General features: G+C 44.2%; 1 protein-coding gene across 5 annotated transcripts in view; it reads left to right on the forward strand.

The window, feature by feature from the left end:
* Positions 1 to 23,714, forward strand: part of carm1 (coactivator-associated arginine methyltransferase 1) — a 28,972-nt gene extending 5,258 nt beyond the window's left edge. For 2 of the 5 annotated variants that reach the window (XM_083978070.1, XM_083978072.1), the window contains exons 2-16: positions 3,010 to 3,135; positions 5,662 to 5,768; positions 6,463 to 6,567; positions 7,277 to 7,387; positions 8,856 to 9,033; positions 9,142 to 9,232; positions 11,980 to 12,061; positions 12,914 to 12,999; positions 13,095 to 13,184; positions 13,330 to 13,467; positions 15,748 to 15,837; positions 15,966 to 16,078; positions 17,165 to 17,242; positions 20,762 to 20,830; positions 20,946 to 23,714. In XM_083978070.1, the coding sequence (XP_083834196.1) occupies positions 3,010 to 3,135; positions 5,662 to 5,768; positions 6,463 to 6,567; positions 7,277 to 7,387; positions 8,856 to 9,033; positions 9,142 to 9,232; positions 11,980 to 12,061; positions 12,914 to 12,999; positions 13,095 to 13,184; positions 13,330 to 13,467; positions 15,748 to 15,837; positions 15,966 to 16,078; positions 17,165 to 17,242; positions 20,762 to 20,830; positions 20,946 to 21,085 (1,604 nt within the window). In that variant the 3' untranslated portion in view covers positions 21,086 to 23,714. Of the gene's footprint in view, positions 1 to 3,009; positions 3,136 to 5,661; positions 5,769 to 6,462; positions 6,568 to 7,276; positions 7,388 to 8,855; positions 9,034 to 9,141; positions 9,233 to 11,979; positions 12,062 to 12,913; positions 13,000 to 13,094; positions 13,185 to 13,329; positions 13,468 to 15,747; positions 15,838 to 15,965; positions 16,079 to 17,164; positions 17,243 to 20,761; positions 20,864 to 20,945 lie in introns of all 5 variants that reach the window. The other 3 variants (XM_083978074.1, XM_083978071.1, XM_083978073.1) reach the window with 3 other exon arrangements.
* The last annotated feature ends 1,387 nt before the right edge of the window (positions 23,715 to 25,101 follow it).

Below are 25,101 nucleotides of genomic sequence, written 5' to 3' on the forward strand. Positions count from 1 at the left end.
TCAGCCAGAGAATGAAATAGTGGGAGAAATGTTGTTGTTTGGGCGGGCTTGTCGCGCGACGCGATGCCGCGACGAGGCGTTTTTTGCATATTGAACCAGCGTCAAAACTGGAGCATCTAGCGCGACGCGATTTCATTTGACGCGCGATTCAATCGCGTTCATCGCGTTTGGTGGGAACACCCCGTGACAGTGGGAAATGCAGTCTTCATTCTGCCGCTTTCGTCCACCGGGGCCGCCAAAATCAACACTAAATGAAAAGTCTGTACAGGGGCTTTAAAGCGATAGTTCAACATTTTGGCAAACTCGTCTATTGCCATAATCCCTATAGTCATACGGGTAGGCTAATTACCTTTAATTGTCGGCGCAAGCTGTTTTTAGATCAGCGGGGCAGAGATGCGAGCTGCTCAGCTAATGCGACGTATGCGCACGGTACCTTTGCCTTTACCTCATCAAATACACAATCCAACAACTCCAAAACGTTCTTGTGGAAAGTTGTCACCTGCACATTCACCACGCTATGGAACACTAACGTATAATTATGTAACATTACGACACTTGAAGCAAATACTTTTGCGTTTTTGAAATCTCTCCAGCCCAGCAGCTGTGTCTGGAATGTAGTTCCGGCTACGCATTTGCCTCGAAAACAACTCTGTCTCATAATGTTACATTATTATTTTATAGCGTGGTGAATGTGCAGGTCACAACTTTCCACGAGAGCGTTTTGTAGTTGTTGGATTGTGTAGCCTATTTGATGAAGGAAAAGCTAAAGTACCGCACGCCTCCGTTGCGTTAGCTGAGCCGCTCGCGCCTCTGCCCTGCTGATCTAAAAACAGCTTGCACCCACAATTAAAGGTAATTATCCTCCCTCTAAGACTGTAGGGATTATGCCAATAGACAAATTTGCCAAAATGTTGAACTATCCCTTTAAGAATTGGCGGCTGGTATCAGCAGCCTTTACCAGTACCAAATACTTTGAAATAAGGAAGAAGAAAAGAAAAGAAATAAAAGAAATAAATATCGGTACTCGCCCATTGGTTTGTGACCGTTGCGTATTGAAACTCCATTAGGGAAAGATAAGTGTATGTTATTTAAACATAAAAAAGGAAGTGCAGACTTTGTGAGTTCACTGCAGGAAAACAGAGTAACATGGAGTGCTCCGTCCTGGATATGTCCTGGAGGCAGCACACACACACACACACCCCATGTGTGTGTGTGTGTACTGCCTCCAGGACGCCTGGCAGTGGCGGTTTAAAAGGTTAGCTTCATTCTTCAGCAGCCAGTGTTTTCCTGGAAAGACGCTCTGCTGATAACGTCCCATTAATTTCCACAGTTAAACTCTCTCTCATTCATATCACATTAAGTGAAACAGTTTTTAGTCCTGAATTAGCTGCTGGAGCATCAGACTCAGACGGATGTCTTCCTGAGCACTTCATTAGGAACGCTGTGCTGATGCCGGCCACTTCCTCCCTCAGCACCAAACCGGAAACTGTCCTTAGACGTTTCTGTCAGGGCTGTGTGAAGGTATAGATTATCTACCCCCCCACCCCCAAATTACCCCTCCTATTCTTGTACACCTTCAATAGTCTAATTAGTGTGAAGACAGGTTTTTAAACATGACATAAAATACCTCTGAAGGAGCGCTTTCATTGTGGAGCAGTGCAACTCAGCCCATCTCTCTTTCACACACACACACACACACACACACACACACACACACACACACACACACACACACACACACACACACACAGAGACAGATACAAGTTTTTACCTGTCCTCCTCTAACGTTCTGCAGGTGTTAGCTGACTGACTCTCTGACATCCTGAGGTCTGTCAGAGAAATGCTGTTTTTACTGTTTTTGCTGCATTTGGAAACTACATCATTGTGTTTTTTACCTTTTTAATCTGTTTTTCGAGAGGAAAACATCTCTACCAATCAGTCTTGTAAAAAATTAACTAACTATTTTGATAATCGAATAATCGGTTTGAGTAGTTTTTTAAGAAAAAAAGTCAAAATTCTCTGATTTCAGCTTCTTCAATGTGAATATTTCTGGTTTCTTTGTTCCTTGACAAGAAACTGAGTCTCTCTTTGGTTTGTGGACATTTGAGGACGTCTTCTTGTGCTTTGAGAAACACTGATTGACATTTTTCAACATTTTATTGACCAAAGCGATCGATTATGAAAATAACCGTTAGTTGCAGCCCTACTTCTCAGTAAGCAGAAGTCTTGATGGATATGAAGCATGTGATAACTCAGCCGGGCCACATGCTGATAGGGAAACACTTGTGTTTTCTCCTGACTGACACCACAGTGTCCAGCTGTTTGAGGAAACCACTGAGCCCGACCTGCAGCGCTGCTTTCGCTCCGTTCGCCGGATTTTATCGACACCAACAAACATGCATAAAAACCACTAGCTGTAACCTTAATGCTAAATGCATTTAGCCTTGTAATGCAAATGTATGCAAATGTGAATGTAAATCCCGAAACAGGGGAGGCAGCGTTATCATCAGTAGCTGTGGGATAATCTCATCCAGACCTACGCAAAGATGTGATGAAAACGAGTGGAGTAATTGCGTATGGACTCTTGCTTATTTTGCCTTTTTTTTTTTTTTAAGCTTTTAAAAAATGGCCCAAATTTCAGTCATTGGGAGCCAGCGTGTGTGAGCGGTGGAAGGAGATAAAGAGGCTGGAGCTGCATTGTGCTCATCTCTCCCACACAGCAGCAGGCCGCGTTAAATTCCTCAACGTGTGACGAGCAGCATGAAAACAGAGTCGGAGAATTAAGACGCGTTAAAACTTCAAAAGCGCATTTTGAAATCAGTTTATTCCCCCCCCCCCCCAAAAAAAGTGAAGTTACTGCAACATACATCACACAGTTTGTTTTTGGATTTTCTCTTTTTTTAAGTGTGCTGTCCTAACTCCCTCTTTCTCTCTATCTATCCCTCTATCCCTCTTTCTCTCTCTGTCTATCCCCCCTTCTTTCTCTCTCTCCCCTACATTTCGTTCCAGGAGAGGAGGCAAGTGTATTCAAGTGTTCGGTTTCCAGGGAGACGGAGTGCAGCCGCGTGGGGAAGCAGTCGTTCATCATCACGCTGGGCTGCAACAGCGTCTTGCTGCAGTTCTCCTCACCTGCAGGTACACAGGAAGTGCCCGAGCACAACAACACAAACACAAACAGCACACCATGCACTTTGTCGCTCCACACCTCAACCATCACATCATGATTTTAGGGAGGAAATATTTTAAATATGCAACTATTTCCTGTGCAGGCGAACAGAAAGAATAATAATCTGTCCATTTAGTGAAGAATGTAGGTAACTAGAGACATGTGTTCCTCTTTAGCGCGCACTTGTAAATACGCCGCTCTGGCACCGTATCGGTTACATTTATAACCTCAGAGTGAGGAACTAAAAAAAAAAAAGTCTGCACAAGCAAGTGAGCATGTTTCCCACACACTTTGGTACAGAGCGAGGAGCAGGTTTAATGAGTCTCACCCTTTTTTCATAATATAATAATTATACAGTTATAGCTCAGCGATGGGAAGCAGCTCAACAGGCTCGTCCAGCCTGAGATCCCTCCACACGTCGGAGCTGGTTTCTCCTAAAAACCTAAAAAGAAAGTTCCAGGAGTGAAAAAACCAGCAGTCAGACGGATTAAATGATGGTTCTCTGCCTCAACACCAGCCGTAACCCGAAGCACGTCTGCTTTAAGTAGCTTACTAACTGTCGGGTCATGAACTACTGAACACTGGTTTGTCAGGTTACAGGTTAGCTGTAAGATAAGCCTCGTTCCATCAGCAGCACACGCCAGCAGCTCCGTCACACTCACTATTGGATGTGGGGGAGTTTCTGCTTCAGCACTGTTTAAAATAGTACATATCAAACACATGACTCAGTCCCCATCCTAAAAGCCTGGCTCCTGTCCTTTAACAGATAATCCCAACAGGAAAGCATCAATTTAACATGCGTTAACAGAAATGTGTTTATTGCTAATTATGTTTTTTTTTATATCAAGGTACAGAAATTGGATACAAATATAAGAATAATATATAATATTCTTCAATTATATAATAAGTCTGAAAGTTTTTTTTTCCAGAAATAAAATAAAAACAGATCTCAGGAACTCTAAGACTTCAACTCTTAGTGCAGTGAAGGAGGGAACTGCTGTGTCTGTATTTCCAACATGAAGGATGTCAAAGTGAAAAGTGTACCGACTTTATTCGTACAGTCTTTAAACACATCATGTCTGTAGCCAGCGCGAGCAGCAGGTTTAACCACTCTCTGCAGCAGCTGGTTTTGACCTAATTCTGCCTGATTACCCTCCAAAACAACTTGTCACTTTCAGTGCTTTACATGGAAGAAGACACCATGAGATGCATTTAAATGTGTAAGAGAAAAATGACTTGATTTATGGATATCAGTGAAAATATTTTGAAGCACAGTGAATCTTTTTATGTATTATTCATGTCCATTATTGCCTTAAATCAGTTGTTCTTTTTTGGCTCGTGACCCCATTTTGACATCACAAATTTCAGACGACCCCTGTCAATCAAGATATTTTTATATGCTGCATTTTATTTGAACTCTATTTATATTCGAGAAAGTGAAAGTATAGAATACAGTTGTTTGAGATTGGTTGTGGTGTTTTAATCATAATTTTAAAAAGAAAATAATTAGTTAAAAAATAAATATTTTTATCAGTCATTTTTTTAAAATCAAGTACTAGACATTTCAGGCGACCCCATGTGGGGTCCCGACCCCAAGGTTGAAAAACACTGCCTTACATTTTTATGTTGATATGAAAACAACACACATCCTGTTGTTTGTCAAACTGCTCCAAATGAGCTAAATCTGTTGCTTAGGTTTAAGAAATATCATGATCTATTGGAGCCAATGACAAACAGATAAACACATAGCAACTACTATGAAATGAGGGTGTTTAAAGGGATAGTTCACCCAAAATTCAAATTTCACTCATTATCTACTCACCCACATGTCAACTAAGAGCTGTGAGAATTTTCAGAGTCCTCCGTTACTTCTCTGAGTTACGGGGGGGTCCGCGCAGCAGTATTTGTCCATATAATGGTTGTCAATGGATACCAACTTTCTTCGTCCAAAAGGACACACCAAAAAACATCCAAATACCTCCATACTGCTCGTCTGTAATGTCCCTCTTGTATTGAAGCCCTGACATGAGAAATTGTTCCGAAAAAAATTTAATAAGTCTATATTTTAAGCTTGTTTGTAGCGGAAGCTCCCAGTGTCTCAGTTCACTGCTCTTCCTGTGTGACCGGCGGAACAATTTCTCATGTCGGGGCTTCAATACAAGAGGGACATTACAGACGAGCAGTATGGAGGTATTTGGATGTTTTTTGGTGTGTCTTTTTGGACGAAGAAAGTTGGTATCCATTGACAACCATTAGCTATATGGACAAATACTGCTGCACGGAGCCCCCTGTAACTCAGAGGACTCTGAAAATTCTCACAGCTCTTAGTCGACATGAGGGTGAGTAGATAATGAGTGAAATTTGAATTTTGGGTGAACTATCCCATTAAAGGGGCAGGTAACAAACTGTTGACCCAGCATGCATGAACTCAAAGTGTTGGAGACCCTCCACACAGAGTGTGATGTGTAGTCTTGTGTGTTTGTGTTGTGCTGCAGACTTTCAGTCCTTTTATAACCTCCTAAAGAACTGTCGTGGGCACAGTGGCGAGCGCTCAGTCTTCAGTGAGAGAACAGAGGAGTCCTCTGCTGTACAGTACTTCCAGGTGAGACCTGTCTGTGCCTGTCAGTAGACATGTGCCGTCCCTCTCCCCACCCCGTCTTTATGGCCAATGGGGTGATTTTATTTAAATTTGCATGTGTTTGCTTCTAGCGGGAACTTACCTCTTCTGTCCCCGGCTGTCTGTAGTGTCACCTGTCGGACTGCAGCTGCCACACAGCCACTGGTGTTTTTAAAGAGTCATTCATCTATAAACTATCATAACTTCAGTTTAGCTCCAGTTCCCAGTTGGAGAATCTCCCAACATATGGGTTTCCTCATTATATTTCCTTATTATAACAGCAAATATGATTTCATTATTAAAGGTCCAGTGTGTAAAATTAGGGGAAAATAGTAACATCTAGCATCCTGATTCTATTACTTATCTATTGTTTATTTATGAACGTGAAACTCTTGAAACGTGCTCTCTGGTTGGCTGGATTTTCCATTCTGTACAAACATGGTGGCCCAAGATGGCAACACCCTCAAGCAAGACCCTTGCTATATATTAAAGAAGAATTATAAGGCTATGAAAACCAAACGGATTTATACAAGTATATTCATTGGTAATATATTCAGATGAAACCTTGAAAAATATTACACACTGGACCTTTAAGTCCTCATTGTTGGCCTGTTCACCACTGACATCATGGATAAAGAAAAGCAGCATCATGGTGTTAATGTTTCTCTGGTCTCTGCAGTTTTATGGCTACCTCTCCCAGCAACAGAACATGATGCAGGACTACGTTCGGACAGGGACTTACCAACGGGCTATTCTCCAAAACCACACCGACTTCAAGGACAAGGTAACCTGGATACAGTCAGCGTTTAGGCCGGGCCGTGCTTTCAATTGAATAGTTCACACCGAGCGTTGACACAAGTGTTTGTAGCTCTTCCAAATGACCAAAGGCCAAAAAGAAAAAAAAAAGCTGCCGTGATTAAAGAGCGGTAAAGATGCAATGAATCATACCGAAGCTTTTATGGCACTATTTTTTATTAGTAACCCACAGGACGAGGTCGGCCACTATGATGTTATATACTGTGCACGTGTTTGCTGCTCTCCACTGTGGAGCCTACAGGTCACTGACACACCCAGACACTCCTGCACCTCTGCCCTGTATGTTAATGAGACAGAGCGGCACTGCTTATCCAGCCTTTATGGGACGGGGTCACATGACGCTGTTCAGCCAATCACAAGTCAGCGGTGTCGGTGCGTTACAGCCTGGAAGAGAAATGGAGGTTTTAAAGCTGTTTCATTGTGTGTTTACAATGGTTGAGAGCGCTGACTGAAGAAAAACTCAAGCTGCACTTTTTATTTCATTTTCCCTAAATGGAAGAATTTCTTTCTTTTTTTTTTTAAGATTGTGGGACATTTTTGCCTTTAATTGATAGGATAGTGGAGAGAGACTGGGGGAATGACAGGCCATACATATCTGCACAGTCTGCGTAGGGAGCAGGAGCACCTAATGTAGCTGCTGCTGACGGTGACGTCCTGTCTCTGTCTCTGTCCTCCAGGTGGTGCTGGACGTCGGCTGTGGCTCGGGGATCCTCTCGTTCTTCGCAGCTCAAGCTGGAGCCAGGAAGGTTTACGCTGTGGAGGCCAGCACCATGGCACAGCACGCTGAGGTACACACACACTCACTCACACACACACTATTGTCAATATCACTGCTTTAGTGTCACAATGGGCTCAAAATGTAAATATTAAAAAACCACAGCACTAGAATATTGATTACTGTTGCTGAAAGAATTTCTACACAAGACAAGACATGACAGGTGCATCTGCCGTGATGCCCAATTCCGTTTTGTTGCCTATATCCGATTCTTTTGACTGTCTATTTACATGTTCTATCAGAAGTGACGCAGATCTGCTATCTGCATTTACACCTGCTTTGCTTGTGTGAAACAACCCAGTGAAGAGGAAATAACTGAACTTTTTTTTAAATACGGGAGATTTATTAGGTCATGTTATAATTCCATAATAATTATAAAGGAAGGTGAGTCTGGTGCTCAGAGTTCATATCCAACACGTCACTGTTTACAAAGTGAACATCTCGTCTGTCGATCCTCTGCTGCTCACGTAGTGAGGACGGGACACAGATGTGTACATTGTTTTTCCTCTCTTGATTTCTAATCGGCTCCTTCAGTCTTTGCCGGTAGGAAAACGTGAAATCTAGTGTTTCTGTCATGGGCTCTCTCTTTCACACCCCCTCGCTTGCCCTCGGTCTGCACATAAATGAATGTCATATGAAAACAGGAACTAGTGAGGAAAAAAACATTGCCAGGAAATATCTGATCTGTTTAGACTACAGACGTATTGGCAGATATCCAATTTGTATCTTAGAAAATCTTAGAAAGCCTTTATTGTTATCTGATTTATTTCCACATATCACGGGGGCCTGAATCTGATCTGACACCGTCCGATTCCATGTGTATTTGTCCGTTTACACATTCATGTTACAGACTGATCTGTGCCACTTAAGAGGAAAAGATTGGATTTGGGCCACTTGAACCGTGCAGTGTAAAGACAGCCTCAGTGTGGTGACATCACCTCTCTGCTGCTTTTACTGATGCTTTTACTCTTTTCATTTTTTATTTTCTCCCTCAGCTTCATTATGTGTTTTTTTTTTGTTTTCAACTCCAGCATTAAAGCAGAAGCAAGTGGAATATTTGTGTTAATATAAGTCTTAAATAGTTGTATCTTCCGACAGCAATCACTTATATAGAGTGTTTGGTCTGAAACACGGGTCTGTCAGTCACTCTGCTCTGCTGTAAGCCCAGGAGAAAACTTCTTGTATACTTCCTTGTATCCTACAAGCTTTATCCAATGAGGAGAGAGAACGGCATGAAGGGCTGTGTGTGCAGCCAAGGGATGCGCGTGAATGTGGTGACGTAGGGACGAGGACCAATAGATCCATGACGAGGGCGGGGACTGCTAACTCCATCGGCTGACAAGAAGATTGCCAAAACGACCGGATCGCTTACTTCTGCTTTAAAATACTTCACTCTAATTGGCTGTTGCGCTGATGAGAGTAAACGTAGCTCGTTACTACCGATTCCCAGCCTCAGTGAATGCGTCCTCTGCCCCCTGCAGGTGCTGGTGAACAGCAACCGTCTAGGAGAGCGTGTGGTGGTGATCCCGGGCAAGGTGGAGGAGGTGACGCTGCCGGAGCAGGTCGACATCATCATCTCAGAGCCAATGGGCTACATGTTGTTCAACGAGCGCATGCTGGAGAGCTACCTGCACGCCAAGAAGTTCCTCAAACCCAACGGTGAGACGCTTTGACGCACGGAGGAGTCGTCTTGTTCTGTGTTGTTAGATTCTGTTTTTGACTTGACTCCTCTGTGTGTGTGTGTGTGTGTGTGTGTGTGTGTTGCAGGTAAAATGTTCCCCACCATCGGTGACGTCCACCTGGCCCCCTTCACAGACGAGCAGCTCTACATGGAGCAGTTCACCAAGGCCAACTTCTGGTGAGGAGGGGAAGGGCAAAGGCTCTGGAAGTTGATAAACTACCTTTGTGTTGTTGTTGTTGATGAATCAGCTGTAATGATGGGATGCTGTAGCTGCACCGTGTATCGTTTGAGCATCACAATCGCAGTGTGCGCATGTGCAATTGTCAGATCGCAGGATGGTGCGATGTTTTCTCTTTTTTTGAAATGGTAAATGGACTTACACTTATATAGCGCTTCTCTAGTCACTATGACCACTCAAAGCGCTTAACACTGTATGTCACATTCAGAGGACTCTATAAAATGTGTTTTATTTTTTCCCAAATTCCGTTTTAATTTTTGGGAATTCCATTTTTTACCTTTTACTCTTGTTTCACTACCAAAAAGAGTTTGTTCTTAAAGATTAATATGTAGGAATTCCCCCCATCTAGCGGTGCGGTTGCATATCAGAACGTATTCTTGATGTTGCATTCACCTGAAATGGGGCAGACGTCAGACAGACAACAGACGCTGCATGTAACAGGATAAACAAGCGTCTATGTAAACAAGTGGTCCGCCAGCACGAGGCAAAACATATACGTAATACGTATTTATGAAAGCAATATTTGATGTTTGCTAATAAAAAGCTAAATAAGTTACATACTGGGGCTTTAATGTGAATGACTAAAATGTACACAAATTAAATAGAAATTACTTTAAATGTATTGATATTATGATTATGATTATTGACACACGTTCCTCTTCCACACGAAAACAGCATTTCAGTCAAATTATGTCATATACCGCGTTAAAGATACATTCAGTTTTAATGGGCCAATTCCGTGATTCCGTCTGCGATTCCGTGATGGCGGAAATCATAGGGCCCTACGTTCACCCATTTCCCACACATTGATACAACACTAGACACAGTGCTTGAAAGCTAACCATTCACACACACATTCATGCACCCAATGCACACACCTCCTCACCGTCAGCCATACTCTGAAAATGAGTGACAAGCAAGAGGGAGAAATGGGATTGGAAGATTTAGTCTCCAAAAGAAGGTCAACGTCCAAAATACGTAGATGTTGTGCGTTGTATTTTTTAATAATGCAATATATACTGCAGGAAAAAAGTCATCATTCAGCTCTGCTGTGGAGCCGTGTGGCCATGTGGGCTGGTGACAGTGAGGAGCATATTGCTGTGGGTGGGTTGGTGACCGGCCGTGGAGCTAGGCAATTTTATTTGTATAACCCAAACAGTTTGTCTCAAAGGGCTTTACATGGCATCACAACAACATCCTCTGTCCTTAGACCCTCACATCCACTGAGGAAAAACTCCTCAGGGTGAGCAACAGAGGAGGGATCCCTCACCCAGGACGGGCAGATGTGCAATAGATGTTGTTACAGACAAGAAAACAGTTTATAGTTTATGACACAGAATGTGGGAAACATGGAAATGGAATGTGGGAAACATGGAGCTCAAGTCCTTCATCCCGTAGCGGTCTGAAGCGGTCTGAGAGGAGACAGGTGGAGAAAAGCTCTGCTCTGCTGTGAGAACAGGGCCGTGTCTGCTGCGTGGTGCTGCAGCCCTGTGTGTGTGTGTGTGTGTGTGTGTGTGTGTGTGTGTGTGTGTGTGTGTGGACCCTCTGCAGCTGGACTCCCTGATGTCCCTCCTGCTGCTGCAGCTGGACCTCTGCTCGGCTGCAGCTCTCTGCTGTCTGTGGCTCCTGTTTTCAAGTCACATGGCTCTCTTCCTCCTCCGTCCATCCTGATGGTCCATCAGCGGTTGTGGTGTACAAACACTTTGTCATGAACTACAAACCGACGTCTGTGTCGAGCTGTTTTTAAAACCACATCTTTAGTTTCAAAAACTTGGACAGATGTTTGGAAGGAGCTTCGTGGCCTCAGTCCCAGTGTGCAGGAGATCCAGCTGATGAGTGTTAGAATCTTGTATGTTCATTGGATCCTGATGTGTTCCCCTCTTGGTCCGTCACTCTGACCTGTATCTCCGGTGATTCCAGCTCGGCCTCCTCCAGCAGCCACGCTTCATCTCACACCTCTGCAGCGTAACCATCAACCTCCTTCACCCCGATGCCGCTCTTCTTCCTCGTCTTTAATTCGTTACAGGACTGCATCTCCACAGTTGTTGGACTCATCAACACGCTCTCGTCGTCATCCTGGTTGGCTCGCTCAGCAGCCCCTCTGACAATTAGTCGCTTCTTTATATTGTGGAACTCCTGTTCCCCCTCGGGTGTCGTGTCGCAATTATCATGCAGCCAATTTCCCAGAGAAACTACAAAGTGAAGCTGTTGGAGCTGTGTGGCTGAGCAGCTGTGGACGTGTTCAGAGCAGATTAAAGAAGTAAAGATCCTGCAGTGTCTGTGTGTGTGTGTGTGTGTGTGTGTGTGTCTGTGGTGGTGAGCCACAGACACACACACGTCGTCGTCTTCTTCTCCTTCTTCTGCCTCTGGCGGCTCATTCCTAAGCTCGTTCTCAGGTTATTGCAAAACTCCATCAGGGAAGCGGTGAAACTGCTGACAGCAGCATGTGGAGCTTTACCAACACTTTTGTGCTTACTGTGTGTACAGTACTAACAGAATGTGTATCCATTCATAAAAACACTGCTGACAATCCACCAGTAGAGGTAAAAAACAACAACAAAGCACTAGAGGTTTTGATCACAGGCTGGTGTCTGTGCTTTGTTGTGTGTCTTCATTCAGATGAATTATTCTGAGGTTGAGCCAAATGTAGGATTTCTGAAACATTCTTCTCTCTGTTGTCTCTCAGGTACCAGCCCTCCTTCCACGGCGTAGACCTCTCTGCCCTGCGGGGGGCAGCTGTGGACGAGTACTTCCGCCAGCCCATCGTGGTAGGTCAACACACAACAACAACACACCCAACTGTACACTTGATAATTCATGACATGTCTGTGGCAAACGTACAGTCTCAGAGATGCTGCAGAAAACAAGCGGGCCCAGTTCGCCAAGCAGGGCTGGTCTTGGCTCGCTTCCACCTCCGTTTGCAGTGAGAGCGTTATCAACTCAGCAAGCCACACAACTGACAAACTAGCCACACACACACACACACACACACACACACACACACACACACACACACACACACACACACACACACACACACACACACACACACACACACACACACTGCTGATGTTCCATGGTTGTCTTTTTCCCGGGGTAGACTCTTCCTCCGCTGTCTGGGTAAGATTTCTGATCAATGAGAGAACACAACTTTGAACCGCTTGGGACTGTTACCATGCGAACACACAGAAAAATGCAACACTTGTATTGCTTTAGCCCCTAAATTGTAAGCAAATTAAACAAGCTATATGTCTGAATACATCCTAAAAACCAGTGTGGTCTGTGGGAATCTCATTTAGAGACAAATTTACCTTTTTAATGAATTTTTTCTAGACACAGCAAAGTTTTATTTTATTTATTTTATTTTTTTTAACAGATTTGTGGTTGTGGCCCAGAAATGCAGTTTAGCTTTGTTTAACTTAAATTGAAGCTGACAGTTGTGTGTACTGCTGTTTGTTGCTGCTGCACCAGCCTGCTGTAAGTCCGTGCTACTGTGACTTTGCTTCCTGATCCTGTGTGTTAACGGGGCGTCCTCTGGTAGTGGTTGAGTGTGTGTGAGTTGTGCGAGCTGTGTTGTTGTGCTTCAGTCTTGTGTGACGAGCCGGAACTTCTCCCCACAGGACACGTTTGATATCCGTATCCTGATGGCCAAGTCGGTCAAATACACAGTCAACTTCCTGGAGGCCAAAGAAGAGGATCTTTACAGGTGTGTGTGTGTGTGTGTGGTTGCTTGTGTGTGTATAGTATACATATTAAATGTGTGTGTAATGTGTAATGGACCTGCTTTGTTCTGACCCACAGGATAGAGATTCCCTTTAAGTTCCACATGATGCACTCAGGCCTGGTCCACGGTCTGGCTTTCTGGTTTGATGTGGCATTTATGGGATCAGCGTAAGTTCCAGACACGTGTCGAGTCTTAAGAAATTCACTGAGTCGGTTCCTTCTAAGTGTCTTGTCCTCACACCACGACCTGTCTGTCTGTCTGTCTGTCTGTCTGTCTGTCTGTCTGTCTGTCTGTCTGTCTGTCCCTCTGCAGGATGTCAGTATGGCTGTCCACGGCGCCCACAGAGCCGCTCACCCACTGGTACCAGGTGCGCTGTCTGCTGCAGTCTCCCCTCTTCACCAAGGCCGGGGACACTCTGTCCGGCACCGCCATGCTGGTGGCCAACAAGAGGTATGGAAGCTGTGTGCAGCTGGAAACATGATTTAAAGAGGAAATTCTGCTCATTTCAGGGGCTTTTAATGTGATATTGGACATTGAAAGTTTCGATCGATAAAAAAACAAAACATCCAAGCTGTGTGTGTACTCCCAAAATGAGACTTTAGAAAAAAAACTCTCTAAACCGGAGCATTTGCAGCGGTTCAGAGCTCCTGAAACTGCCCCTGAGGATTACTTCACCAACATGCCTACCTCATGATATGGCACTTTCATGTCCTTTAGAACAAGTATTAAACATTTTAAACATATTAATGAGTCCGAAAAAGCTGCAAAAGCATAATAGGTCCCCATAAAGGGGATAGTACAACATTTTGGCAAATTGGCCCATTGCCATAATCCCTATAGTCATAGCAGTAGATTTGTTACCTTTAATTGTCAGTGCAAGCTATTTGTAGAACGGCGGAGCAGAGCTGTGAGCTGCTCAGAGAAATTCCATTAGCCTCCGTAGCGTAGCTCTGAGCAGCTCACGGCTCTGCTCCGCCGTTCTAAAAATAGCTTGCACTGACAATTAAAGGTAATGAACGTACTGCTATGACTATAGGGATTATGGCAATGGGCCAATTTGCCAAAATGTTGAACTATCCCTTTAAAGAGGACATTGATTGGTTGGTGGCAGGAAGCAACAAAAAAAATGAAAAATCAAACTCTGCAGGAACCGGTGACAGTTGGTCACTCTGTCCAACATCATTTACACAGCAGGTCTCTGTGTTAGAAAACACACAACACACACCAGTGAAATCCATTCAACTGTTCACAAAGAAACAGGAACAACAACAAAGCACCGATGGTGTTCTTCAGTTTCAGTTCATTCATAGATACACACAACAGCAGCAGCACAGAGCGCGGCGCACAACGCTTTACTGAAACTTACTGAAAAGTTAAAGGATGTTCGGCGTTGTAGGTATCCACGGTAACCACACTGGAGGAAGTCACCGAAAAAGTGCTTTTAAATAGTTCCACAGTCAGGCCGCCAGCCAAGTCAAACAAAAATATGAATAAAATCTAAAAGCTGAAAGCAGCAACAGTTTGAAGGCGGTTGCTGTGTTTGGTTTTGTTCCAAGGTTTCACATGTTGAAATATTTTCCCTCTGTCATCTCTTCATTTATTACGTAACCCCACACCTTCAGCGCTTCACTCTGCCAAGTCATTTCTTGGCCGGCACATCAACTTCTCAGAGTCTCTGCCTGCCGGTCGCCTGGCAACCTCGCAGCGATGACGAGACTCCAGGAAGTTGGTGTAGCTGGTAAATAAATAGCCGGGCACTTCCCCTTACTGTAACCGTGTTGGTTTTACATTTTGGTTTTTGTTGAGATGAAACGGAGATAATGGCACGAAAACGACTGAGCTCGTGTCTGTGTGCGGACAGAGCTGGGATGGCTGTTCTCCTGTTGCCAGGCTGCTACCTGTAGCTTCACATTAAAGGGATAGTAGCATTTTTTTAAAGTGGGGTTGTTTGATCTACAAATAGCCCCTAAGTACTTTAATTGCAGTAGAAGACTCTCTGCACTCCTCCCGTTAGCAACACCAGCCCATAGTCCTGCCCAGAGATTTACAACATACAGTGTTGTGAACAGACCCAAAGAAATGGCCTATTTTCGTGGCCTAAAAGAGGTTTTACCTGAAAAAAAAAACACAGTTCCATTGTCGCTATAATATAATTTTTTCCAGCCCTTCAAAGTGCAGGAAAAACACAGTTTTTATTTGGACCTAACCAACTCACGTATCCCTCTGCCCAGGGTTAGCGCCCACAGATCAGCAGTTGGTTAGGTCCAAACAAAAACTGTGTATTTCCTGCACTTTGAAGGGCTGGAAAAAATTATATTATAGCAACAATGGAACTGTGTTTTTTTTTTTCAGGTAAAACCTTTTACAAAAACCTTGTTCACAACACTGTATGTTGTAAATCTCTGGACAGGGCTATGGGCTGGCGTTGCTAACGGGAGGAGTGCAGAGAGTCTGCTACTGTAATTAAAGTACTTAGGGGCTATTTGTAGATCATACAACTCCACTTTTAAAAAAATGCTACTATCCCTTTAAACATATAGATGTGATAGACTGACCTGTCACTCTCAGTAAGAGGGCCGACTGTCATACTCCCAGAAATGTCAGAAAACCTTTGAATGTCCCGGCCTATGCACTGGATCATGGAGTCGGTGTTTTGCTGACGTGCATTTCACAGTATGTGACTGATATGAATTCATGAAATAACACAACGTCGATCTCCTCCCCCCACAGACAAAGCTATGACATCAGTATTGTTGCCCAGGTGGACCAGACAGGATCAAAGTCCAGTAATCTCCTGGACTTGAAGAACCCCTTTTTCAGGTGAGACCCTTTCTCCAAACCCGGGAAAAAACACACTCCACTCGTGCGTTGAATCCGCCGCGTGAGCGTCGAAGCGCGTCCGTCCGTCCGTCTCTCTTATATCAAACGTGTGCGTCTCTGTTTTGCAGGTACACAGGCACCACCCCCAACCCTCCTCCTGGCTCACACTACACCTCCCCTTCTGAGAATATGTGGAACACGGGGGCAGCCTACAGCATGAGTCAGGGGATGGCTGTATCAGGTGAACACACATACAAACACTGGTCCAGTTGTTAGGGATCCTCCTCAGCATCACAGATACTCGAGTTTGAATCGTATCCTGAGGTTTCTGGAGACGTTACATCACATTCCATTAGAGCCAGTGTTGCATCCACTGCCTTCTTTGTGTCGACATGAGAAAGTCTTCACACATTGTTTATCTATATATCTACACTGAAGCAGTCCAAGGCAGCTTTACAACCAGCGATGGGAATAGCGGCGCTACTTTTTTCAGAAACAAGTAATCAAAGAAAGTTAGTTTCCCCCCGTTACAGCGTCGTTACCGTTACCGACAATGAAATGCGCCGTTACTTGACTCAACAAGTCCCACCACAAAACAATCCTCCTGTTTTAACATTTGTTCCGTCCATCAACTTGTCAACCTGGAACTAACCAACTCACTCAGTATTCCTCCGCACAGTGAGTTGGTTAGTTCCAGATAAATAGGAGGTTAGGGGGGCGAGTCCAAGTAATTTGAAATATTTGAACATTTTATAAAAAACTAACGCAATAGTTACTCCCCCCCCCCCCCCCCCCATCTATAAAATATCACATTTGGATTTACTGAGCTCACATTTTATAAAAGAAAATTGAAACATTCACTTCCTGTTTGTTTACATCAAAGCAGATTTAAGTGTGCACCTTTCAAACTAAACCTTTTGTACACGTCTTTGTTTTTTTTATTGTGAAATACAAGACAAGCAACATTACTTTTTAAAGGTAATGTGCCCAATACTGTTTACAACACATCCATCTGGACTTTACTGGATCATTAACATTAATGACTGATACCTGCTATCTGTTTGTGATTGTAGAGAAGTAGTTTCAGTGTGTTTTTCCTTCCTCCTTGTCTGTATTCTATGTACATGTATATAATGCAGTGTAATGAGAACTAACACAGTGTCACAGTGATTGTTTATATTGTTTCACTGCCTCACTTATGTTGCTGTGAGAGACTCTTATTAAAAAAAACCAGCCTCACGAGTCACGTTCCTCCACAGTTACATTTTTTTTTAAAGCCAACCTTTGGGTAGATGTTTATGGCTGTGTTGTCTGTCTGTCCCTCCAGGGATGCCTGCAGCTTATGACCTCAGTACAGTCATCGGCAGCGGCTCGGCGGTGTCTCACAACAACCTCATCCCTCTAGGTACGAACCACGCTGCTGCTGGCTCCGCTGTAGCTCATGGAAGAGAATGTGCTGCAGACGTGCATGACAATAGAAGAGATGCTGCTGGTAGTGTAGTGTAGTGTAGTGTAGTGTAGTGTAGTGTAGTGTAGTGTAGTGTAGTGTTAGGTCAGTGTGACTCAGATTAATCACTGACAGGTTTGGATCAGTATTTATGGCATGCCATTTTAACATTTAAAAGCCAGACTGGATATGTGTTGTAGATATCTGTAATTCAGTTTTGCCGAGTCAAAAAGAACATTTCAGATATCTGCAACTACATTCTTCCTATCCACAATTGTGATTTCAGATATCCACAACTACGTTCTTCCTAGGACAAATGACGTCACTTTAACCATTCATGTGTATGGGGTTTGTCATTACAGATATCTACAATTCAGTTGCAGATATCCACTATGTGAATTACAGATATCTGTAACTGAATTACGAGTAGTACGAATTCCAGTTTGAGATATCTACAATTTGATTCTGACTAGTCATAATTCCAGTTCAAGATATCTTTAATTCACCTCAATTAAAGATATCTACATGTCCCTTTTCAGAGTTTTGACTAGGCGAAATGACGTTGTAGATATCTGTAACTGGAATTCATACTAGTCGTAATTCAGTTACAGATATCCGTAATTCACATAGTGGATATCTGTAACTGAATTGTAGATATCTGTAATGACAAACCCCATACACATGAATGGTTAAAGTGACGTCATTTGTCCTAGGAAGAACGTAGTTGTGGATATCTGAAATGACAATTGTGGATAGGAAGAATGTAGTTGCAGATATCTGAAATGTTCTTTTTGACTCGGCAAAACTGAATTACAGATATCTTGAATAAAAAATCCAACTATTCAAAATGTAATTATGACTAGTCAGAAAGACGTTGTTGATATCTACAATGTTAATTCCGGATAGTCAAACTTAGCTTTTAAATGTTAAATCTGCTTGCCATAATAACACTGCATATCATGCTCTTTCCTAGCCAATAGAATCTTTCTCACAATATTGACTTTATAAATATATATTTTTTTTCGCAGTCTGCCCTGCTGCTCAGTCTGACCCTAATTTCACTGCTTTGCCACCGTCACATCGTACGTTCACATAAAACAAATAAACCTTTGAATTTTGCTGTTTAGTAGCAGCATTGGTTACGACAGAATCATATTTATTTAGGATATACAGTATATCATTATTTGTACTAACCTTACACCTTACATTGAGGTTAGATTTTGGTTTTCTTCTTTCTTGATATAACATTTTAGATTCCATCTAGACTTCCAAATAAATAGATAACATGTAAACTCATGTGACAAGTGACAAGTGAATATAAAGGAGGGGCTGTGTTATGTAAAAGCTTGATCTTTTACATGCGTTTCGGTAAGGGAGGGAGAGTTTGGTGTCTGAATCTCCTACTTGATTTATGTATTTAGTGAATGTACACAACATGGTCACACTAGAACAACGTCAAGAACAAGGAACCAACAACAGTAAAACTAATTTTAGATCAGTTCATTCACAGTCTGCAGGCAGACAAATGTGTTGTGTTGTGATGCGTCAGTAAGAACTTGCCTCAGAGCATTTAGGCCAGGGGTGTCAAACTTATTTTAACTCAGGGGCCACATACAGTACAGTGCAATTTGATCTCAACTGGGTCACAGCAGTAAAATAACAGCACGATAACCTATAGATAACAAGAATTCTAAATGTTTCCCTTTGTTTTATTGCAAATAAGTACAAGTACATTATGAAGATGTTAAAGGGATATTCCAGCATGGTCTATTGCACCATGAGACAGAGTAGAACAACCTCTCCAGAGATCAAGTTCACCGACCGCAAACTTTTCTAGTTGTAGCGACGTCAGCACAGACAGACAGACAGCAAGATACTGCTGTCTTGTAGCTAAGAGCCAACCGCGATCAAAAAAGCCACTCATAGCCACAAACAATGCTCAGAACAGCACCAAACTTCATCAACAGCACAAACAGGGTCCCAGTGCATAATACTGCTAGCTTTGCCTGGTTTGTATTTGCAAAAGATAAAAACAGAACTCACCCACTCTCCTCCAGCCACTTGCTAGTTGTAAGAAAGGCCTGACAAGTCAATTACAGAATGCATCATTGTTCCTCTCCGTCTTCTCTCTCTGTTTCTAACAATAACTAGCCAGTGTTGGCAGGGAAATGAACAGAGTTGAGTTGCTCAAACTTTCACAGTCAGCAAAGCATGTGTGCATATTTGGAACTAAACGTCAATGGACTCCTGACTTTTCTACTGCATTCGGTAATCGACGATAATCTGATCGTTATTTGTGGCTTTTTTGAATGAGCTTGCCTCTTGGCTACAAAGACAGCAGTATTTTGCTGTCTGTCTGTCTGTGCTGATGTCGCTACAACTGGAGAAGTTTGTGTTCGCCAAACTTGATCTCTGGATGGGGGTTCTACTCTGTCTCATGGTGCGATCGGCCATGGGTTAAACCTAACACTGGAGTATCCCTTTAACAGTTAATGAACTGTCATTTTACAAAACATTATCAACAACCGGACATTTTGTGAGAGAAATTTCAACAATATGTTTTTTCACACTTGGCAAATTCATCCCGTGGCCGAATTGGACCCTCTGGTGGGCTGTTTGTGGCCTGCGGGCTGCACGTTTGACACCCCTGATTTAGGCAGTGCACATGTATTTGTACAGCACATAAAAGGGATAGTTCAACAATTTGGCAAATCCCTGTAGTCATAGGAGTAGGTTCGTTACCTTTAATTGTTGGTGCAAGCTATTTTTAGAACGGCGGAACAGAGCCGCGAGCTGCTCAGAGCTACGCTACGGAGGCTAATGGGATTTCTTGATTTCCCTCATCAAATACACAATCCAACAACTCCACAACGCTCTGGTGGACAAGTTGTGACCTGCACATTCACCACGCTATGAGATAATAACACAAAGTTACCAGACAGAGTTGTTTTAGAGGTAAATTCATGCAAAACCGCTGATGCGCGTTCCCATTGGTGGCAGTTTTTTGGCAAACAGTCTCTGCATTTACCTCTAAAACAACTCTGTCTGGTAACGTTGTGTTATCTCATAGTGTGGTGAATGTGCAGGTCACAACTTGTCCACCAGAGCGTTCTGGAGTTGTTGGATTGTGTATTTGATGAGTTTGATGAGGGAAACCAAGAAATCACATGAGCCTCCGTAGCGTAGCTCTGAGCAGCTCACGGCTCTGCTCCGCCGTTCTAAAAATAGCTTGCACCACAAGTTAAGGGTAACGAACCTACTGCTATGACTATAGGGATTATGGCAATGGGCCAATTTGCCAAAATGTTGAACTATCCCTTTTACATACACAGAGGTCATGCAGTATACTGGAGAGTAACGATCATAAGGCAGTATGAAAACATTTTCTTAGAAAGCACCTTAGGGAATGGTCCTTTACATGTGATGCGTAGCTGCGCTCCAGACCAGTGACCGTGCTCTCCCTCTGTCTCGCCACAGTGAACACGGGGATAGTAAACCACACCCACTCCAGGATGGGCTCCATCATGAGCACAGGCATTGTCCAGGGTATGTCCACCTGTACAGGAAGCCAACAGTGAAGTCAGTTTGAGCTCAACTGGAATCCACCGTGCCAGCGTGTGCAGTGTGAATGTTGAGTGTAACGCTCTGCTCTTCCACCCAGGAGCCACCACGGGTCAGTCGGGCCCCAGCAGCAGCGGTACTTACTATCCCGTCACCAACCAGTTCACCATGGGGGGCGCCGCCATCTCCATGGCCTCGCCTATGGTCATCCCCAGCAACACCATGCATTACGGCAGTTAAGACCAGGACTTCGCCAAGACCATCTTCGAAAAAACCTCCCAGTCCCTGCATGACAAGAGACTCCCCCCGCCCCCCCTGCCCCACCCCATCCCCCCGCCCCCCTCCCCATGTAGCCCCCCGCCCCCCCCCCCCCCCCCCCATCAGTCCACCACCTGCCCGCCCTGCAGCTCCCGACTGATCCACCGATCCGCAGCCAAAACCAGTATACCAAATCCAGTGCTGTGCAGGCACGAACCCCCCACCCCCCCCACCCTCCCCACCCCGCTGGTCCCCCACACTCTCCTCCGTTCAGTCCATCACTATATGAACGATACAGACAGTCAAACGCTCTCACATCCGTCCAGACTCTTGTCCTGCTCACAGCTGAAACCTCCTCCTCCTCCTCCCCTCCTTGGATTCATTGGACTGCAGCACATGCACAGCTGTGAGACACACAGCAGTTATCACGTTACCCCCCCACCCCTTCTCAGTCCCTCCACCCCCCACCCTGCCCCTCTTTTTTTTTCTTTTCTTTTTGTTTTTAAACGTCATCGTGATCCCAAAGTGTTGACCCTTCTCTCTCCCCAGAGAACCTAACTTCTTGCCGGATACCAGCATCAGTCCGTTTTCCCATAATGCCCCTCGCCTCGCCTCGGCGCCAGCCCTCACACCCAAGCTTTTCATTTGTGTAGTTGTTGGACACTTTTATCATCATCAACTCGGCCATCTGGGCTTTTTTCATATCAGACTCTTTCTCTTCAAAAGGCCTCTCCGCACTTCTCTCAAGAGACTGACTCTTACCACGCCGAATGGTTCATTTTTAAGTATCAGTTCTTCTAAATCACAGAACATATTTCCCCCTGTCCACTCCACAGAGATGATTTTTTTTTTTTAAGGCAGAGGCAGATATATCAGAAGTGAAGCTTTCTATGAACACGAGAACTTGGACAAACGGAAACCATCAGAGTCCCTCTCATTGACCTGATGTGTGGCTGTGGTGTCGATGCATTCCGCATAAGGTTCACGTATACATCAGGTTTTTGGGAGAATGCTGGTCACCTTCCATGTTTTTTTGTTTTTTGTTTTTTTTTTTACCAGGGAGTGACATCACCCGTGCGTCCGCAGGAGGAATCGAAAAAAGCGACGAGACAGGGAACCGAGGGATTTACTGTAAAATAAAAAAATTATAAATTTAGTGCTGCTTTAAATGTTCGTGTACATCCAGACCTGTGACGTGTTTAGGAAACGCCCCCCCTCCCCCCACCACCACCACCCCTCGTCTCCATCCAAAAAAAAATCAAAAAAACAACAACCTCCAAAGCTGTCGTAGTTTATATGTTTACACTAAAACACATTGAAATGAGACTTTTTCTTTGGGAGCAGCTGTGTTGGAGGCAGCTGGGTGCAGGGTCCGCATGCAGCCTCATGAAAACCAGCTCCTGTCCTCATGCATGATGTGGGGTTGCCAGGTCTGAGCACCGTCCAAAGTGAACAAAAAGCCTGGTGACACTTTTTATCATCTCTTACAGCCAATTAAAAAAAAAAAAGAAAGAAAAAAAAAAGGATTTCCTGGGAATAATTAGTCTGATTTGTCCAACGGAGCAAGGCTAACTCTGTGTATATATATCTGTGTACTGGACACTGACTCCTGAGTAACGGGTCTTTTAGCCTCAGAACGACTCAGACGTGTTGTGAGATCATATTTAAAATGGGAAAAAAAAGTGTTTTTAGCTGTTCTGAAAGACCTGGCATGAGCACCTCACTGTGTCTATCTTGAAACGTTGTAGTCTGATGGAAATATGAATTGCAGAACACCGTCAGCCCCCCCTCCCACCACCCCTCCTCCCCCCAGGTTGCACACGAAGCACGAAGAAGAACGAGCGAGACCTCGCCAGGGGGAAAGTCCAACCCCCGACCCGACCCGCTCTGCACGGGAGAAAGACGACCAGGTGTGGAAAGTCTCCGTCAGTCCTGTAAACCCTGAAACAAGCCGCCCGCCCCGAGCTGAGAGGACGCCGCTCCTCTGTTTGGCCAGGTTCGACCCCCCCCCAGCAGCCGGAGGAAGAAGAAGAATCGGAGAACAAAAACCCGTTAAGGACCAATAAAAGCCGGGCGGCGGCCGAGGGGAGCTGAGCTGGACCGCCAGCGTCCTCCTTCACGCCCTCGTCTCCTTCCCTCGCCTCCTTCCCTCCATTTCCCCTCCTAAACCTCCTCTGAGACTGTGAGACTGTCGCAAAGAGACTTAATTGTCGAGGCATGGGAGACGGGGCCTGTCCACCCACCTCCCCCCTCCTCCTCCTCCTCCTCCTCCTCCTCCTCTCTTCACTATGTATGACCGCCAGCATATCATACCCCCCCCCCCCCCCCCCCCAACACCACCGCCCCCTCTCGATTTCCTCATTCCCTTTTATTAGTCAAGGAGAGAAAGACTGACACATGTATGCATCGCTTCCAGTGTCACGACTACTGGACTCGGTTTATTTGGAATTTATGAGTTAGCAAATTTTAAAGAGCTGAGAAAAAATGTCTCTTTGTAGGATTAACCTTTTTTTGTTGTCTTTCTTTTGTTTTTTTTGTTTTGTTTTTGTTTGTTTTTTTCTGTCACAAAAAAACCAACAATTAAAAAAAAAAAAAAAGAGAGCAAATTAAATGTGGTGGAGATGTTCCAAAACCCATCCTGGAATCAGGTGTTGTAGTACTTGTTGATTTGTTCCCTCTGCTGCCTGAGAGAGAGACTGTGGAGCAGCAGATGTTTACACATTTAACCCTCTTACCCCCCCCCCCCCGTCATGGAAACATTGCTCTGTGTAGTCAGTAGTTCAGTAGTGGCCTCCACCTTTCTAATGGAAACGTGTAATAGGACGACTGTGTGTCATGTTCTGTTATTTCTATGTTGACCAAGCAGTAATAACACCTTCACTCAGCGTCTAACCTCCACTCTTCTGCTCCAGTCACAGACCGGGTCACTCTGTCCTCACTCTGCTCACTGTCTCCTCCAGGCTGGACACACACTCGGTCTCTGCAGCAGCTGCAGAGTGTCTGAGTGTCTTGAGGGCTTTAACCAAACACCTCAGAAGATAAGATGTTGCTTCCTAAGTCCCACCATGGGGAAATGTCCAGTATTGCAACATCAGACATGAATGAAAATAAAATATCAGAGTGAGCAGCTCTAATTTTACATTCTAAACTGTTAAAGGGATAGTTCAACATTTCCGAAAATTTGCCTATTGCCATAATCCCTATAGTTTAGGAGTAGGTTCGCTGCCTACCTTTAATTGTCAGTGCAAGCTGTTTTTAGACGGAGCAGAGACGCGAGCTGTATGGTACTTTAGCATTTCCCTCATCAAACTAAATACACAATTTAACAACTCCAATACACACTTGTTGACAAGTTGTGACCTGCACATTCACCACGCTGTGAAATAATAACATATAATTATGTAACATTACGACACATGAAGCAAATACTCGGAACTTTCGCTTTTGAAGTCACTCTGCCAAGCAGCCGTGTCTGGAATGTAGTTCTGGCTACACATTTGCCTCGAAAGCAACTCTTGTCTCCTAACATTCCATTATTATTTCATAGTGTGGTGAATGTGCAGGTCACAACTTGTCCATGAGAGTGTTTTTGGAGGAGTTGGATTGTGTATTTGATGAGTTTGATGAGGGAAAGGCGAAAGTACTGTGCAGAGCTCACGTCTCTGCCCTGCCAATCTAAAAACAGCTTGCACTGACAATTAAAAGTGCTAGGGATTATGGTAAAAGGTGAATTTGCCAAGATTTTGAAGTGTCCCTTTAAGTACAGGGCCTTTGCATAGGGGATAAAGGTGCTGGCATTGCTGGGGGCCCACAGTATAGGACCCACAAACCCCAAGTCAGGGGGGCAGGGGCCCACTTCAGTATTTGTTCATGAGGCCCATTATTCTTAGCAACAGCCCTGGTTCATTATGATGCAACAAGTGCAAACTACTAATATCCAAGTCAAACTGAACAAGTTGGAACCAGTTAGATTTGAATGAGAGTTTATTTGTGGAGCT

The sequence above is a fragment of the Trachurus trachurus genome (genome assembly GCF_905171665.1).
Source record: "Trachurus trachurus genome assembly, chromosome: 8".
NCBI classification, from domain to species: Eukaryota; Metazoa; Chordata; class Actinopteri; order Carangiformes; family Carangidae; genus Trachurus; species Trachurus trachurus.